This window comes from Motacilla alba, chromosome 22 (assembly GCF_015832195.1).
Source record: "Motacilla alba alba isolate MOTALB_02 chromosome 22, Motacilla_alba_V1.0_pri, whole genome shotgun sequence".
NCBI classification, from domain to species: Eukaryota; Metazoa; Chordata; class Aves; order Passeriformes; family Motacillidae; genus Motacilla; species Motacilla alba.
Genome location: NC_052037.1, coordinates 3,630,443 through 3,647,199, shown reverse-complemented (window position 1 = coordinate 3,647,199; position 16,757 = coordinate 3,630,443). Strand labels below are relative to the sequence as shown.

The following is a 16,757-nucleotide window of genomic DNA, read 5'->3' as shown; positions in this document are numbered from 1 at the left end:
GGGCAAGTACCTCCATGTGCGGACAGGACTTCAGCCTCCAGCAGGAGAGGGGTGTCCCCAAACCCTTGGTGGGCCCCTATGGACATGCATGACAGACCTCAGCTCCCTCACAGCCAGTTTTATACACCAAGTGCCATGCACGAGGTGTTTGTGCTCTGTTAAGCATTTCCCCAGGACTGGATCATCCTCAGCAGCATCACTCCCCTTCCCTCCTCCACCAAGCAACCAAACCCCTGCAGAGAGCCAGAGGTGCTCCAGGTGATCCAGCCCTGAAGGGTAATTATGCCTTCTCATTTGTCAGGGGCTGTTTTACCTGAAACCCAAGAGGCCAGGGGAAGCTGACCCGGGTGTCATTTGTCACCCGCTCAATGACACGCTGACAGGGCTGTGCAGGTGGCTGCTCACCCAGGATGCCTCAGCTGGGCCACAGGGCTCTACACGGGGCAGCTGCCTGCTCCCTGGGGCTGTTCTGCACCCACCCAGCCCTCCTCCACCACAGTCCACTCCTGTGGCATTCACGTTCTCTGAAAAATCCCTTCGCCCAGGATTCTTCTCCTGGGAAGCTGAGAAGCCTCAGAGAAAAAGGAAAACAATAATTATCTGATTTAATTTTCCTATGTTTTGCTCATCTGAAATGTGTTTGGAGATTTTTTTACCCACAGGTGATTGTTTCATTGGTTTCTGATGTGAGTTGTTTTGACTCTGTGGCCAACCAGGGTCAAGCTGTGTCGGGGCTCTGGAAAGAGTCACGAGTTTCATTATTATCTTTTTAGCCTTCTGTCTGTATCCTTTCTGTATTCTTTAGTATAGTTTAGTTTAGTATTCTTTAATATAATATAGCATCATAAAATAATAAATCAGCCTTCTGAGACCATGGAGTCAGATCCATCATTCCTCCTGCCACGGGGGTCCCCACAAATACAATCCACCCCTGGGGCTGAAACAGTGAACAGGCACTGACAGCTCTGGTCTGTAAATCCACCAGCAGCTCCTTCACCCCGCGCTGCCAGAGCCAGCCAGGGGATATTTCTACATCCTGCCTTGCAAACCTTCACTACAATGCAGCACAGAAACCACTGACTTCATATCCATCTCCTAGCACTGACATCCCCACTCTCCCTCTCTCCAGCCTCATTTTTAGGGCTTCTTTTTGTAATATTAGAAACTTCAGTCTCCTATATCCAACAGAATTAACCTCAGTTATTTACCAAGCTGCTAAACAAGCTGCTAAAAGGCATAATCCTCACACAGGCCACTTGCAGTCCTTTGCTGGATGCTCCTTAAGCAATCCACAGGAAAAGTAAGGATTTCTATTCCACAGATACAGATCTGCTGTCTTCATTTCCCAAGTTTTACTAAGAAGAAAAGATTATACAAACCGTATATACAGCAGTATAAACCACAGCATTACAGTGCTGCAAAGTGACTTTTAAATTTGAATTAATTTTTGGTGCATGAAGGTGCTGCTGTAAAGAGCTGCTTTCTTGTGCTGCTCCATAGGAAATTCAGGCCATTTCCCTTCTGGAGCACGTTTTTGTCATGGTACCAGCAAAAAGCAAGTACCAGTTCATGGAAGGTCAAGACATGAGGGTTTTCCCCTCCTCCACACCAAATCAAACCAATAATGAAGAGCACAACAGCTGAGTAATCCATGGGAAGACTACTTGTATAAGGCTTCTACTTTTCCTTCCAAAGGGCTAAGGGGTGCTTTGGAAATGCAGTGTTTTTGCAGTCCTCAAACAGCAGCCAACCCTTCCCTTGGCCTCACAGAAAGGTCAGGAAGCAAATGCTGTTTCCAATCCCGTTGCACTGAGTATCCACAGCTGCAGCCACCTCACCCTCCTGCTGCCACCTGGCAGAAGGACAAGGCGTTAGTTTTGTGGTCAGCAGAACACAAACCCAATGGCATTCAGCCATCTAACAGTTTTGATGAAAAAAAGGCCAATATTCCCTTTTTAGCTGCAGCTGCTTCTACACAAACGTAATTGGTTTTCATGGATTGTTTCTAATACTCATTAAAGTCACTGTGCCATGGCCTGAGTGACACTGCTAGGATTGGGCACTGCATGTGCACATGGCAGGGATGTGATTGTGCAGCACTAGAGACATCCTAAATAGTTCTGCTCTCTCTAAATGCAAAGGCTTGTATAATATCTGATCAGCAACAGGCCTACTCTGAGCTGTAAATGTTGGCAGATTTTCCCTGCTATATTTTTACAACACAAATAATTTTAGCATTTAGGTCTGGCCTAGCCTAGCATTCACCTAGAACATGAGGACGTGTTAATCCACCCCCACTAGGGCTGCCCTTGGGAAAAGCATCAGCAAACACAGAATTACATTCCTTCTCCACATTGCCTTTCACAAAAGCAGTGGGAAATAGCTCAACTTTGACTTATTTGAGGTCTGATTGGCTCTCTGTCCTCCACATCCCATGCTGAGGTGCCCATGCAGTTTGTGGCTCCTTGTTAGATGTAACCAAACCCCTTAGAGGACTCTGTTCCCTGTCTGTATGTCTGTCCATTGTAGTGCCCACACTGTCATTAACAGCTCAATAAAATCACTGCAAAGTCCTGCTGTGGAGGGGCAGATTGCACCTGCAATTGGTCTGTGTGCAGCACAAAAGCTCACGAGTGTTTCAATTTTCTGTGTGCAGCACAAAAGCTCACGAGTGTTTCAATTTTCTGTGTGCAGCACAAAAGTTCACTAGTCTTTCAATTACTACATAAATGAGCTTTCAGATTCCTTGGGCAAAACTTGTGTGCTTCTCCCTTTAATTACAAGATGTCACAGTGAATATCAACAGCACTCAGCCCCAGTCACACTGAACTGGTTTGGATGCTGCAGGCTGGGAGCCTCACTGCAGCTCTCACGAACCCCAGAACGTGGGAAGGAGCCAAATGAATAATTCCCCATGAAGACATCTCTTAAAAATTCAGCCTCCTTCTATCTGCTGCCTGACAAATGGCTGTGAGCTGGTCCAGTTCCTCACCTTCCTTTGTTGATTGGAACACAGCTAATGGCCAGTGGCCAATCTTTAAACTTGCAGGCTGAGAGCAAAGGTGAGTGAGGAGCCTTTGGATAAAGCACATCAACTCCCAGAAGGAGTCCCCAGAGGCCTGGGGAGGTGACACTGCTCTTGCTCCCCCACCCAGGGTTTTTCAGCCCCGACATTGCAGTGGCACCACTGGCATCCCCTGATCTGCTAGCAGGAGGGCACGGCACTGCATGGCAGGTGTACCTGCAGCACTCTGTACCCACCACTGCTCCCAGACACCATCCAGGTGTGAGTCCTCCTGTCTGCCCAGTGACCCTCAGCCTTGACAGGGGTGTCACACGCTGGAAGTTGGGTCTAGAAGTGACCCCAGCACTGCTCCACTGCCAGCAGCACCCCAGAGTGGCCGTCACCCCACGCCTGGAGGGACCAGCCTCCCACAGGCACTGCCCCATCACCTGCCCCAGCTGCTCACCAGCAGACTCAGCCTGCTCTGGGAGAAATGGAGCAAGCCCTGAGTATTTGCCATCAGCATATTTTTTCCTATGAAAGAACATTCAAATAACTAAAAACACAATTACTGTCGCTGATGCGCATAATAATTCTTGTGTAGTTGAGAATTATTTCCAGTTACTTTGCATTTCAGCTAATCTAAATGTTACCTCTGGGCACCTGATCATCTGTGGCTGTAAGAGAATGTTGTAGCCCAGAGTCAACGATGCACAAAGCAGCTGAACAAACAGGGACTGGGACTGTACCCACATTTTCTGAGCGGAGCTTTTTGGCGGGGCAGCCTCCATCGACGGGGTGCAGCATGTAGTACAGGCGGACTTTGCTGGCATGCTTCCGACTCTGGAAGGCAAAACAAAAAAAGAACTGAGGTCACAAGGAGCAAGAGGCTCCGTTGCTGTGCTCACGACACCAACCCACAGTCAGATTTCACATCCCCCTGCCGTGCACTTCCGCCGCTGGAGGAGAAAAGGCAGAGGGATCCAGGTGAGGAGCATTTGTACTTCTCAGGATTTTCACAGGGCTCTGCACCCAGCTGAAATGAGCGGTGGGGTGAAACCTGCCATTAGCAGAGGAAATGGCCCACCCTGGCCCCTCTCCAAGTGCTGCTGCCTGCAGGCCCTCCAAGACACAGAGGGAGCAGAGCCAGGGAAGGCCAGCATTTGTTACCAGACCATTTCCATGGGGGGACAGATGGAAAGATGGGGGGTACTGAGCTTCAGCCAGAGACACAACAGCATCCTGTGGTGTCAGAGGCACACACACAGACCAAACCCACAGCTCCCACGCTTCTAGAATGATGAAACACTAGAGGGGCAAAAAAATCTCCTGTGAGGGAGACACGGGCAGGTTTCACACTGCCCTTGGGCACAGCTGGAGCTCACAGGCAGGTGAGGGTCAGCAGAGACAGGAGCTCCCCTGGTGACCCCAGCAGCTGCAGCCAAAGCAAATCTTTGGGACTGGCAAGGCTTAAAGGAAGATTTTAAAGCTTCTACAGCAGGAGCACAGACATAAACCTTCAAAACCCTGACTTACATCAGGTCTTGTCTTCCTCCAGATGCAGGGGGGAAAAGCCTGCAGCCACGAAATAACTGCACCCAGCATATGGGCAGCAGACACATGGGGAGCTGTTACCATGTAAATGTTTCCTTTGAATCACCCTTTCCAACTGCCCCAGAGAACAACAGCACCGTAATGTTGTAATTTCACATCACAGAGCTGCAATTTAAAAATATTAAATTACCATTAGCATGTTCTGGAACATTCTTTTTCCTGTGGTATAAACTTGGAGCTAAATTTGCAGGGAGCTATATTTGTATTCGCATGCAGGAATGTGACTATGCAATAATTTTTTCCACAGAGCAAATCAGTCAAGACAAATAATGTCAAATATCTGTCCCCCAGCTCGTCTTCCTGCTGCATTTAGCAAATGTGACCTTCCATGGTGAGAGCAAAGTGCAGGAAACCCCAAAGCTCCAGCTATCAGATGAGCAACCCAGGCAGCTCTTGGAGTCTCTGTGGTTGAGATGACCCCGAGCTGTTCGAAAGTCTCCTTTTCCCAGCCCCACAATTGAAGGAGGAGTCAGGATTCCCTGCCTCTGCTTCTCAAGGTTGTTTGTTTTCTCTTACCCAATCCATTCTGTCTCTGGCCTGCTGAGCTCTGGCTGGCAGCTCAGCCCGTGGCACACTGACCGCCCTTGGGGCCGTGTTAGCTTTTTATACTAACAACTACGTGTGCTTTCTTTACAATGATTTTCCAATACCTATCACCTATGTTGGACAGTCTGTCTCTACTCTAAACCAATCCAAAAGTGCAGCAGAAAGTGGAGGACAAGAAGAAGAAGGAAGGACAAGACATGCCCAAACCCCTCCATCTTGCCTCTTGAACCCCCATTCTAAAAACCCCAAAATTCTATTTTGCCACCCTGTGACAAACTAACCATCATTCTACTTAAACTTTCGTGGCTTGGGTATCTTCACATGAAGTTGGTAATTTTCTCCATGGGTTAAAATGGTGTCTTTGACTCCATGCCAAGGTCTCTGAGCCCCTTGCCAGCACCTCGAGTCCTCCAGGGCAGCCAGAGGGATGTCCTGGGTTCAGACAGACAGTGACTGCTTAATCAGAAAATGACAAAAAAAAAGATGTTTGAAATGCACAGAGGTGCAACACCACTCCTGGTGCTTGGCTGCACTCCCAACCTCCTGGCTGAAGTGACGCTTAGCAGGGTGCCTTGCACCACACAGGGCCAGTCAAACCCATTGCTGTGAAGGCCAGAGTTTTCCAGCTGGATTTCTTTCCTGAGCGCTGACACCCCGCAGAGCAGTCAGCCTCCCTCGAGTCATCCTCCCCAGAGTCACGAGGCTCTTCCCTCGGCTGGCTTCATCCAGCACGTCACGATGCCCACGCGCACACAGCCACAGCCTGCTCCCTTCGGAGGGCAAAAATCTTGGGAGGGCTTGCTGGGCATGTGTAAGCTGCAAACATGTTAGGAGGAATCATTTTTTTATGGTTCTGCTCCGTGGCACTCAGCTGGACCATAAACGGTGCCCAGATGTCAGCGTTAAAAGACAGCAAAGCTTCAGCCTCCCGTAAAACACCTCTCACCTTTCTTGGCGCAATTGTTTGGATTTGTGAGAGCCAAGGTAAAGAAATAACTTATGTTTGGCATAATTTAGAACTACACAGCTCCTTATGCAACCTTATTATCTTATGATCATAAAAGTGGAGCTTAAAATCATCCCTGGCCTCCGCGCGTATGTGGTGAGCATCTCCTTCCCTCTGCAGAGCAGAGCAAGCACAGCCCATTTGTCATCCATTTTATCTCTGGCATTTTCTACATTTACATGTGTATTTATCATCCCAACACGCCAGCAGGAGCACGGCAGGAGCACAGTGATTATTCTGAGCGTGCTGCTCGCAAACAGCACTGCGGGTTATCCTCTCCCTGCTGAAAACCTGCAGCTTCAAGGCACCAGGAGGGCAAGTGCCAGACTCACGGGGGGGCCAAAGGAACAACCACGAACAAGAGCTTGAAAACTGGGATTAGGGCACCTCCAGCTCCCATTCTGACCCATCTCACCACATCCACAAGCTTTAGGAAAGACAAAACCTTGCCCATTTTACCATTTTACATCTGTAAATCCACAGGGCAGAATAAGCACGCTGCCTTGTGCTCCAACAGCCACCACAACCTCATTTTGGGTGCAATAAGCGTGTTTCTGTGCCCGTGAATATTTCTTTTGTAGCTGCACAAAGTGTTACACCAAAGGCATTCTCACTTTCCAGTCTCTGGTGGAAATAGCACCTTTTAAAGGCACAAAGTCTGGTTTAATATTGCAGGCTTGAAAACCAGCCCTGACTATGCAGGGAGCTCAGTCTGTTTTCACACAGCTGCTGCAGAGTTCTGCATTGCAAGCTCATTTGCTGCTGTAAGGCTCATCAATAAAAGTAAATAAATGGATCATCTCTATCTCTATCAAATCTACTCTAGTACAGAAGATCGTGGCAGAGACAGCAAACTTCTGGCAATTCAACCCTAAAACATAAAAGGGCAGAACAGAGCTAAATTGTGCTATGAAATGCAATCTGATTTTGCATAAATTGGGTTTTGCAGCACACTGTGCCTGGAGCAGGCAGGGAGGTCCCTGCAGGAGCAGAGGCAGCTGGCAGGACCCGGGATCCCCCTGTTGATGGAGGGGCTTCTCATCCCTCCTCTGGGATGGACCAGCGGCTCTGGGGAGGACTGACCCATCTCCCCTCACACGCCAGGAGCTGCCAGCTGAGGCACTGCAGCCCGGGGGTCTCCAGGCTACACAGACACACTCAGCTCTTCCCTTCTGCGTTTGCCCAGGGTCTGCGAGAGGAGTCCCCTCACCAGCTGAGGAGCTCAGACCCCACCATGGCCCCGAACTGCTCCCACTTTGCACCATGAGTCAAGCTGATCCAGCAGTCTAAAACACTTTGCTTGTGAGAGCCCTCTTCCTGTCTCCTGCCATCAGGCTCAAACCAACCATCTCTGCAGCTTCCCTCAGGCTGTGCTAGCACATAATCTCATTTCCCTATTCCCCATATATCCCTTCATCAATCCTTGCTGCCTCCCGCGCTGGCAGCTTCGTGGTTTTGGGCAGTTCAGCTTTCCTCTCCTGCTCTTCCTTCTCTGTCACCTCTTCTCCAAAGAGGCCAGGGACCCCCCCCAAGGAGCACACAACTGCACCAAGCACCAGCAGAGACACAGGTGAGAGATGAAGGAAGGAACTGTGCTTCTCTTAGTCTTTATTAACCTCCTTTTCAGACGGTCATTGGTTGGGTTTTAATCCTTTTAGTGTACACTGTGTTGATTTTTTAGCGTGCTGGCAGTTTCTTAATTAAATTGCCACGCAACACGCAGTCACATGGTTACACCGATTTTATGATCTGTATTGGCCCTACTTGTAATCTCATCAAAAGAGAGGAAGTTATTATGGCTGGCCCAGCTGTCCAAACCTTGTGCAGAAACCCCGCTCCATGGTCCTGCAGCCCCTTTCCCCAGGAGCTGTGCCAAGCCCGACAGCTCCGGCTCCCCTGGCACTGCCATGCCTGGCCCTGTGCTTGCTTCCTCCTCTTCCTCCTCTTTCCCACGGCCACAGGGTCAGCAGTGACAGTGCACAGCACGTGGCCAGCGCACTTCAAGCACCCACTTGTGAATTACTTGGACCTGCTGACCTAAACGACATCATTCTGGAATTTGTAATCGCTGCCTAACAACCTTCCAAATTTCTACTGGAATGGAACCAATCTATTTCTTCCTCTATGATATAACAACATCCTCTGCATTTTTTAAATAGACAGGAGAAGTATTTTCAGCAAATGCCTTCCCTTTTCTGCCTCTGCTACCCACACAACAAACATTGTCAAGATCCCTGTGGTTCGCTGCAGAGCTGAACTCCCCGGCTGTTATTCCAGACACTGCTGGATGCCAATGTCCTTTTCCTCCCTTTGTAATTTTTGAAAAGCCTCATTTATAATTTATGGTCATCTCTATCAACTTCCCCTTTTTCCTCCACGAGTTAATTTTTTTAAAAGTGTCTACTCATGCTTTTGCCTTCCTGGGCACACAGAAATGTGTCTGCAATTCCCAAGTGCTCAGCTGAATTTGCACCCCCATCAAACCAGCTGCTCCAAAGCAAAGAGAGGCACATTAGTCGTTTGGACATTGATTTGTTTACACATTAAGGCAACTACTGAGGATCTATTCAGCCAAGCAATCACTAGCTCCACTTCCTTATATCTGCTTATTCCTTACATCATTCCACCTGGATGGCCAGGCTGACTCCAAGTGGGGATCCTACGCATGAATTTTCTGTCTCAGGAATCACCATTTCAGCTGTGATCTTTAGCTTTACTGCTTCCTATGTGGGTTTTGACTGTAGTCAAAGGATCTCTTGGCCAACACGCTGCTGGGTACCCTGTGGAGAGGCAATAACTCTCCTTAGAAGCTGCTGCCAGAGCAGCATGGCAGGAGCAGCCAGGCTCAGCACCTGGCTCTCACGGTGCTGCCACCCACAGACCTGTCCCCCATACCCAGGGCCACCACGGGCACCTGCTCCTCCCTAAACCCACTGGTAGTCCCTTCTTATGTCATTCCCTCACATTCCTTCTGCAGGTGGATCTTACATCTACACTAATGCAACCATGCATTGAATCCGTTGGTATTATGGGATTTTTTTCCATGATTTCCATGATTTCCATGGCAATGTACCTCCCTGAGCAACCTGATTGAGCTGAGGGTGTCCCTGCTCTTGGCAGAGGCTGGACTAGACCTTGAAAGGCCCCTTCCAAGTCAGCCCCTTCTAGGATTCTGTACACATGCCAAGGGAAAGGGGATGCAGGGACAGAGTGAGCAGGCTGGGAACTTCTGATACGTGCTCCACACAGCAAGCTAAATTCCTGCTGCTCACCTGAAGCTCGAGTCCCTCATCCTGGGTCACACCTGCAGCTCCAGTCCCCCATCCTGGGTCACACCTGCAGCTCCAGTCCCTCATCCTGGGTCACACCTGCAGCTCCAGTCCCTCATCCTGGGTCACACCTGCAGCTCCAGTCCCCCGTCCTGGGTCACACCTGCAGCTCCAGTCCCCCATCCTGGGTCACACACACCTGCAGCTCCAGTCCCTCATCCTGGGTCACACCTGCAGCTCCAGTCCCCCATCCTGGGTCACACCTGCAGCTCCAGTCCCTCATCCTGGGTCACACCTGCAGCTCCAGTCCCTCATCCTGGGTCACACCTGCAGCTCGAGTCCCCCATCCTGGGTCACACCTGCAGCTCGAGTCCCTCATCCTGGGTCACACCTGCAGCTCACGTCCCTCATCCTGGGTCACACACACCTGCAGCTCACGTCCCTCATCCTGGGTCACACCTGCAGCTCCAGTCCCCCATCCTGGGTCACACCTGCAGCTCCAGTCCCCCATCCTGGGTCACACCTGCAGCTCCAGTCCCTCATCCTGGGTCACACCTGCAGCTCCAGTCCCTCATCCTGGGTCACACCTGCAGCTCCAGTCCCCCGTCCTGGGTCACACCTGCAGCTCGAGTCCCCCGTCCTGGGTCACACCTGCAGCTCCAGTCCCCCATCCTGGGTCACACACACCTGCAGCTCGTCCTGGGTCACACCTGCAGCTCGAGTCCCCCATCCTGGGTCACACCTGCAGCTCGAGTCCCCCATCCTGGGTCACACCTGCAGCTCCAGTCCCCCATCCTGGGTCACACACACCTGCAGCTCGAGTCCCTCATCCTGGGTCACACCTGCAGCTCGAGTCTCTTGTCCTGGGCCACACCTGCAGCTCGAGTCCCCCATCCTGGGTCACACACACCTGCAGCTCCAGTCCCTCATCCTGGGTCACACCTGCAGCTCAAGTCCCCCGTCCTGGGTGACACACACACCTGCAGCTCGAGTCCCTCATCCTGGGTCACACCTGCAGCTCGAGTCCCCCATCGTGTGTCACACCTGCAGCTCGAGTCCCCCGTCCTGGGTCACACCTGCAGCTCGAGTCCCCCGTCCTGGGTCACACCTGCAGCTCCAGTCCCTCATCCTGGGTCACACCTGCAGCTCCAGTCCCTCATCCTGGGTCACACCTGCAGCTCGAGTCCCCCATCCTGGGTCACACTGCTCTTGGGGACTGATATTGGAGGCGTGGGTGGGCTTCACCACGGGTACACCCCCATCCCAGCACCAGCAGGCAACAGAAGAGTTAACACACACACAGTGTCTGTCACAGTGCACATGAGCTGCCCCAGCAGCCCCCCAGCAGTGCTGCTGCTCCCATTGCCCCCCCAGTTTGATCCGCGTGGAACAAATCCCCGCAGCAGCGCGTCAGTGCCAGTCACTCCTGAGCGCCCGGGGGCGGGTCTGTCACAACACACACAGAGCTACAGACTGCTTCCAAACAGCCAGAACCCCAACCCAAACATGGGCTGGGAGTTTGAACACTGAGCACAGGCAGGAGGGAATACCTGGAACAAAGAGGTGCCCTCCAGTGCAGCGGGATCAGCAAGGCACGCTGCCGAAGGGCAAGAGCTGCAGGAACTCGTCTCCCAGGGACACTGGCCATGGTGAGCCAGTGCAACCTCTCTTTGCTTTCATTCCGTGTAGCTTGAATTATGCCTCCCCACTACCGCTAACCCTGGGGTCCCATTTTCCCGGTGTGTTTTACTGCTGCTCTGAAGGACCTTTTAACTCCAGCTATTTTTAGAGAGCAATAGGCCTCCGTGCAGAGGTACCTGGGAAGGGAGCTGTGCACAGGGCTTCATCTGCTCTGCTGTTGCTGCTGTTTAGCAATAGATTTTGACACTGGGAGTGCATTAAAAATAATGCTCAGCCATTAATGTTGACAACAGAGCAGTAACACAGAGCCTTGTAAAGTCCCATCCCATCTCCACTAGCTCCCACCGTGATGCAGCAGCTGCTGCTGCCCTGCATGCAGAGAGAAGCACGAGCCCTGTGCCCTAAAAGCCTGGCAGCCACCTATCTCCCTCGTACACAATGGGTGGCCACGTTTTCCTCAGCATACTTGAACTGGGGCTGACACCACGACACAAACTGCCAAGGAATATCCGTGGCAGGCTGGCACGTGCACAAAAAAAAAAGAACAGAGCAGCACCTTTATCATCTCTGCAACACAAATATGCCCTCTTTAGCTTTTTCTCCTCCAGCCAAGGCTCTTCTATCCAACACCAGCATGATCTGCAGGATGGCAGTAATGTTTGAGCAGCCAGCAAAAACCCTCATCACCACAGCAGAGCAGATGCCAGCAGTGCTGGGGAAGGACATGGCAACAACAGGCAGGGTGTCCCCTCCTCCTTCATCCTCTGAAGGATTTACATGTCACTGCCACCACAGCAAGACAGCATGGCAGGTGACAGCATGGCAGGTGCCTTATTCCAGAACAGAGGCTGTGGCCAGCAAATGTCACATTCCCTTCCATGATCACTGACATCAGCAGAGCCTGACACACAACAGCCCTGTGCAGCCTTTACCTTGAGCCAAAGCCCATCCTTTCCACTCCTCCATCCTGGAAATGCTTGCAGCATCTCACACAGGGAGCTGGGAGTAGAAACATAACATTCCAGCTCCTTGCTTTCTAGCACAGCATTTATTTTGTTAAATAGAGTACGTGCTCTTGCAGCACATTAATATTTCAGACACAGGACTGCCTCTGTGAGCACACACATCTTGATCCTTAAGGCACTAATGTGCCAATAGTAAACAATGTTTATTATTCCTTCAGACAAGCCATTGCTTTACACGTTTCCAGCCAAGGACAGCCCAACTGGAAGCAGATTAACCCCAGCACCACTCCAGCCCGGCAGACAAGGAGCACTGATGAGGCTGTCGATACCTCTCGGCTGCTTTGCTCTGGAGACAGAGTGAGAAATTCCACAGCGCACAGCTCCGGAGAGGAGCCAAAGGGCATGGCACTTGATTTGTTCTCCCCAGTTTCTTCTGCATTTGAATTTTAATATGCTTTGCCTCTGCCCTCCCCTGCTGCTCCACCACAAGCATTCAAGCAGCATTCCTGCATCCCATAAGGTGAGCAGACACTTGCACGGGCCCCTCCTGGGCTGCTCTTCCTCCAGACCTGGCATCTTCCTTCATTTTAAATGGAAAAATAAAGCTCTCTCTGAACACCTGAAGCAATAAAGATTATGGAGGAAATGGAGAAGAGCATTACAGCAGCTTGAGGAGCAAATGTGGTGATGAACGTTCAGCTCAGGGTGAAATCTGAGAGCAACTTTGTATATGAGGTAATTTTCCTGCAGGATTTTCAAGGGGAAACGTGAAAATAAATGGTAACATCTTCCTAATGGCTGTGAACACTTCTACATAGAGATGAGGACTCAGAGCTAACTAAGAAACCTTAGCTCTCTTTGTTTTAGCTTTTTAATTTACAGAGCAGCTCACCGAAGTGATTAACACAAGCTCTCTCAAAGACAGAGCTGGAAGGAAGTGTTAAATTACAGGTAATCCAGAGGGAATCCAGTGCCAAGGAGGCTTCCGGCTCCAGAGGAAGGAAAGATGCAGAGATACAGAAAAGAAAAACCCCATTTCTGCGGCACAGACTTCCAATGGCATTGCAGCAAGCACATTGTCACCCCTTGGACCACAAGGTGTGAAACACCCTCCCTAAACCGTGCCTGGCCACCTCCTGCCCCACACAGCCAGCCGTCACCTGCAGCACAGGGATTCCTCAGCTGACAGCCACGCTGTTCCCTTTTGTTCCTCCCAAGGAGGAAAGGGGAGCCAGGGCAGCTCGGGGATACTTGGCATGGCAAAGCAGCACAGCGAGTGCCAGCCAGGGATTGCCTCAGGCATCCGAAATTCTGCCTTATTCCAGAAACAGAAGTGAGGAGGGAGTTTTCTGATACTTCAGGGGACAAACTGAGATTTTAATTTGCTTGCGGAATTAAAATATGCAAATGCACACTCTTTGGGGCACTGAACCAACCAGTAAGGTTTGCCTCATCCCTCACTCAGTGCCCAGCACCAGCCCTGGCACTGCAGCGTGCACGGGGCTCCTTAAGCATCTCCTCATCCTTAACATCTCCTCATTTGGGAACATCACTGCTAGTCAATACCCCAGGGCTCAGCTCTGTCCTGGGGTGAACCCTCCAGAGGAGGGCAGGACCTGGCACTTTCACCACGGGAAGGAGAGCCAGGGTGCATCAGACACATGGGACAAAGCCAGAAACACAGTTGCATGAAGCACATGTAATAAAGGCAGAATTTGCTGTATGTCAAGCTGGAAGCACAAAGCGCTGCAAACACTCTGATCCTTTTGTCATTTTTCCACTACACTTGCCCTTGGAAATAATATCACTTAATGCTGTGTGACTGACATAAAATCATTTTTTATTCCTGGCAAAGCAGCACAGAAGAAAAGTTATTGGTTGGTGATTTGGAGAAGGAGATGAGACAGCGATTGGAACTGACTATTCCTGTTTGGCAAGATAAAAACGTCCCCCTTTCATAGGCTGCTTCCCTCTATTTTCTTACAGAGAAATGTCTTATTTTGCATGCACAGAGAGCCAAGATTCCAGTCCCTGGCACAAGGGCTGCAGAGCTCACTTGACTGCGCTAGTGAGGCAGTGGATCAATTCCCTTTCTCTCCAGGCTCGCTCAGGAAGGGCACTGCTGACCAAAACAAACCCAGACAGAGCCCTGGCACCCAGCATCCCCGGCTGCACACCTCCACCAAGGGTCCTCAGCACCCATGGGTGGCCACCCCCAGGGCTCCTGGAAACAGATTTGCAAGAAAATTCAGTCTTCTGAAGTTGCTATTTCCCCTATGAAAATAAGTTTTAACTATACAGCACTTTCTGAAAGTAAAAAAAAAAAAAAAGAAAGGTGTGAAAATTGTGACCAGCTACTTTATAATTAGAAAGAAACAGTGAATTTTACACTCCTGCTATTAACTAATGGCCTGCAGCAAGGGCTGGCAGTCTCAGGCAGGATGGAGCCCCCATCTCCACCTCTCTGGAAAACCTCAGGGCAGTTTTCAGCCTCTCACGTGCCTGTGGGCTCTTGGGGACAGGGTGCCAGAAGGTTACCACGAGAACGAGCATCACACTTGGGAGTGGTGACCAGAACAGATGCCCCAAAGGGACACTGAGAGAGGCAAACCGTGGCACAGCCACAGGGCAGAGGCACTCCCAGCCTCTGGGCCACCTGAGGGGATCCTAACTAGTCTTTACAGCTCGCTCACTCGGAGCCTCTGCTCTGTGTTATGCAACCCACCAGCAAGGCTTGGGAATGACATTATTGTGCCAAACATCTCCAGCGTCTGCTGGGATTTCACAGCGGATGACAAACGAGCACAACACCTCACACTAAAATATACAACAGAAAACAGTGTTGTTTTCCACATTTCAGAAACATCTGCTATGAATTAATGATTCAGCTCAAACCTACAGTGACAGGCGCAGAGGAGACGAGATTGGCTGAGCACCCTGTGGCTCACCAGGCGCTGCTCCTGTTTCTGCAGCAATGCTCCTGCCTCCTGCAGGCAAAATCTGGCATCCACGGTGCCCAGAATCAAGACCTGCAAGGTGCCCCTAAAACTGCAGCCTTCAACTTCACAGAGTTGCCAGGGATCTCTGCTGCACACAGAGGGCAGCCAGAGGAGCAGTTACAGAAGAGCTCCTAAGAAATTCACCAAAACAGACACGTAAAGTGCCCTACAAGCAAACGTACATTCTTGTTCCCATTGTTAATTAATGCAGCACAGCATCCTCAGATCATGTACATTAAGCTTCCTGCACATTCTCCACTGGCCACACAATTGTCTCCCTCGTATATCAACTGCAAAACACTCAAGTCAAGCAAATGCTCGGGGTAACTTCATCTCCCAGGTCCCTGTGCACAAACCCTGCATCTGCTGGAACTCTGCAGGCACTGGGAGTCTCCATGTAGCCAAAAACAGAAGCAAAGCACATCTCCCCTGAGTGCAGAAGTCCCTCATCCCCTGGCTCATCACACAGAATCAGTTAGGAAGACCTCCATGATCACCAAAATCCAACCAAATTATTCCACATTATCCAAATATCTGTATTGTCGCTATTTTATATATTATGGATATAAAGAGTTAATATAATTTATTCTCTATACACAAACATGTTTTACAGATAATGCAGACCTGCATCACTTCTGGAATCCTCCAGGACAGGCTGAGCATCTCAGATGCCCCCAGGTGAGGACATTCCCTCGTGCACAGCCACCACACAGTGACCCTGCACCTCCTCTGCATTTGAACCTGAGAATCTCTGTTCTCCCATCAGGTGAACACCAAAAGCCCCTCACCCTGGCAGGATCTACACCCAGACAGTGGGTTTCCTTCCCTAAAGGATTTTACAGCATCATAATTTCCTCGTTGTTTAACAGGAATGTATTTAAGTTTGTTTTGAAGATATGCAGTGCTGTTAATTGCTGTTCTAACATGTCTCTAATAATCCATCCTTTCTAATTATTCATTGCTCACTACCTCTTAAGTGCTTAAACACATTCACAAATTCTAATCTCTTCTCTGCACTATCAGTGATTCCTACTCACCAAACCACAGTGCAGCACATTTAATACAACCTGAGCTTGTTTTGCTGCACTCTTAATTGCTCTCCTTGCTAACTGAGTTTCCTCCAGCCCTGATCAAATTGCAGGCTGACTTGGCAAAAACAGAAGGAAAAGCCAGACACGCAGCAGACACCGCTGCAGTGACATCACTGACAGAGCGAGTGTAAAACCAGTAAAACCAGTAAAAACAGCTCTTCAAATGCTGACTCTTCCAAGCAGAACTGCAACTGGAGGGACAGACCAAGAGCATCCTACCTCGTAATGGGCCACGCGCTGGGACTCGGAGATCAGCTGAGCACTGCACACCTTGCAGTAACTTTCAGTGAACAATTCTTGGTCGATGTCAGAGGATTTCATCTGGGCATGACACAGAGAAGAGACAAGAAGCAGAATCAGTTACAGGAAGCAGGCAGATGTGTCTGACAAGGCTCCTACAGAGCCAAGGGCAAGGCAACACTTGAGCCAAGCAGTTCTTGTCACCATGAGGGAGTGAAACCAGTGTTATACAGGTGTAAGTGTGACACACAGACGGGCCCCCTGTCACAGCCATATTTTCTGGAAAAATCCCTTCGCCCAGGATTTTGCTCCTGGGAAGCTGAGAAGACTCGGAGAAAAAGAAAAACAATAATTATCTGATTTGCTTCTGCTGTGTTTTGCT

General features: G+C 50.2%; 1 protein-coding gene across 2 annotated transcripts in view; it reads right to left on the bottom strand.

The window, feature by feature from the left end:
* Window positions 1-16,757, bottom strand: part of ZMAT4 (zinc finger matrin-type 4) — a 55,005-nt gene that overhangs the window by 22,182 nt on the left and 16,066 nt on the right. For both annotated transcript variants that reach the window (XM_038160372.1, XM_038160371.1), the window contains 2 exons: window positions 16,355-16,456; window positions 3,758-3,847 (listed from right to left, as the gene is read on the bottom strand). In XM_038160372.1, coding sequence (XP_038016300.1) covers window positions 3,758-3,847; window positions 16,355-16,456 — 192 coding nt within the window. The remainder of the gene's footprint in view (window positions 1-3,757; window positions 3,848-16,354; window positions 16,457-16,757) is intronic.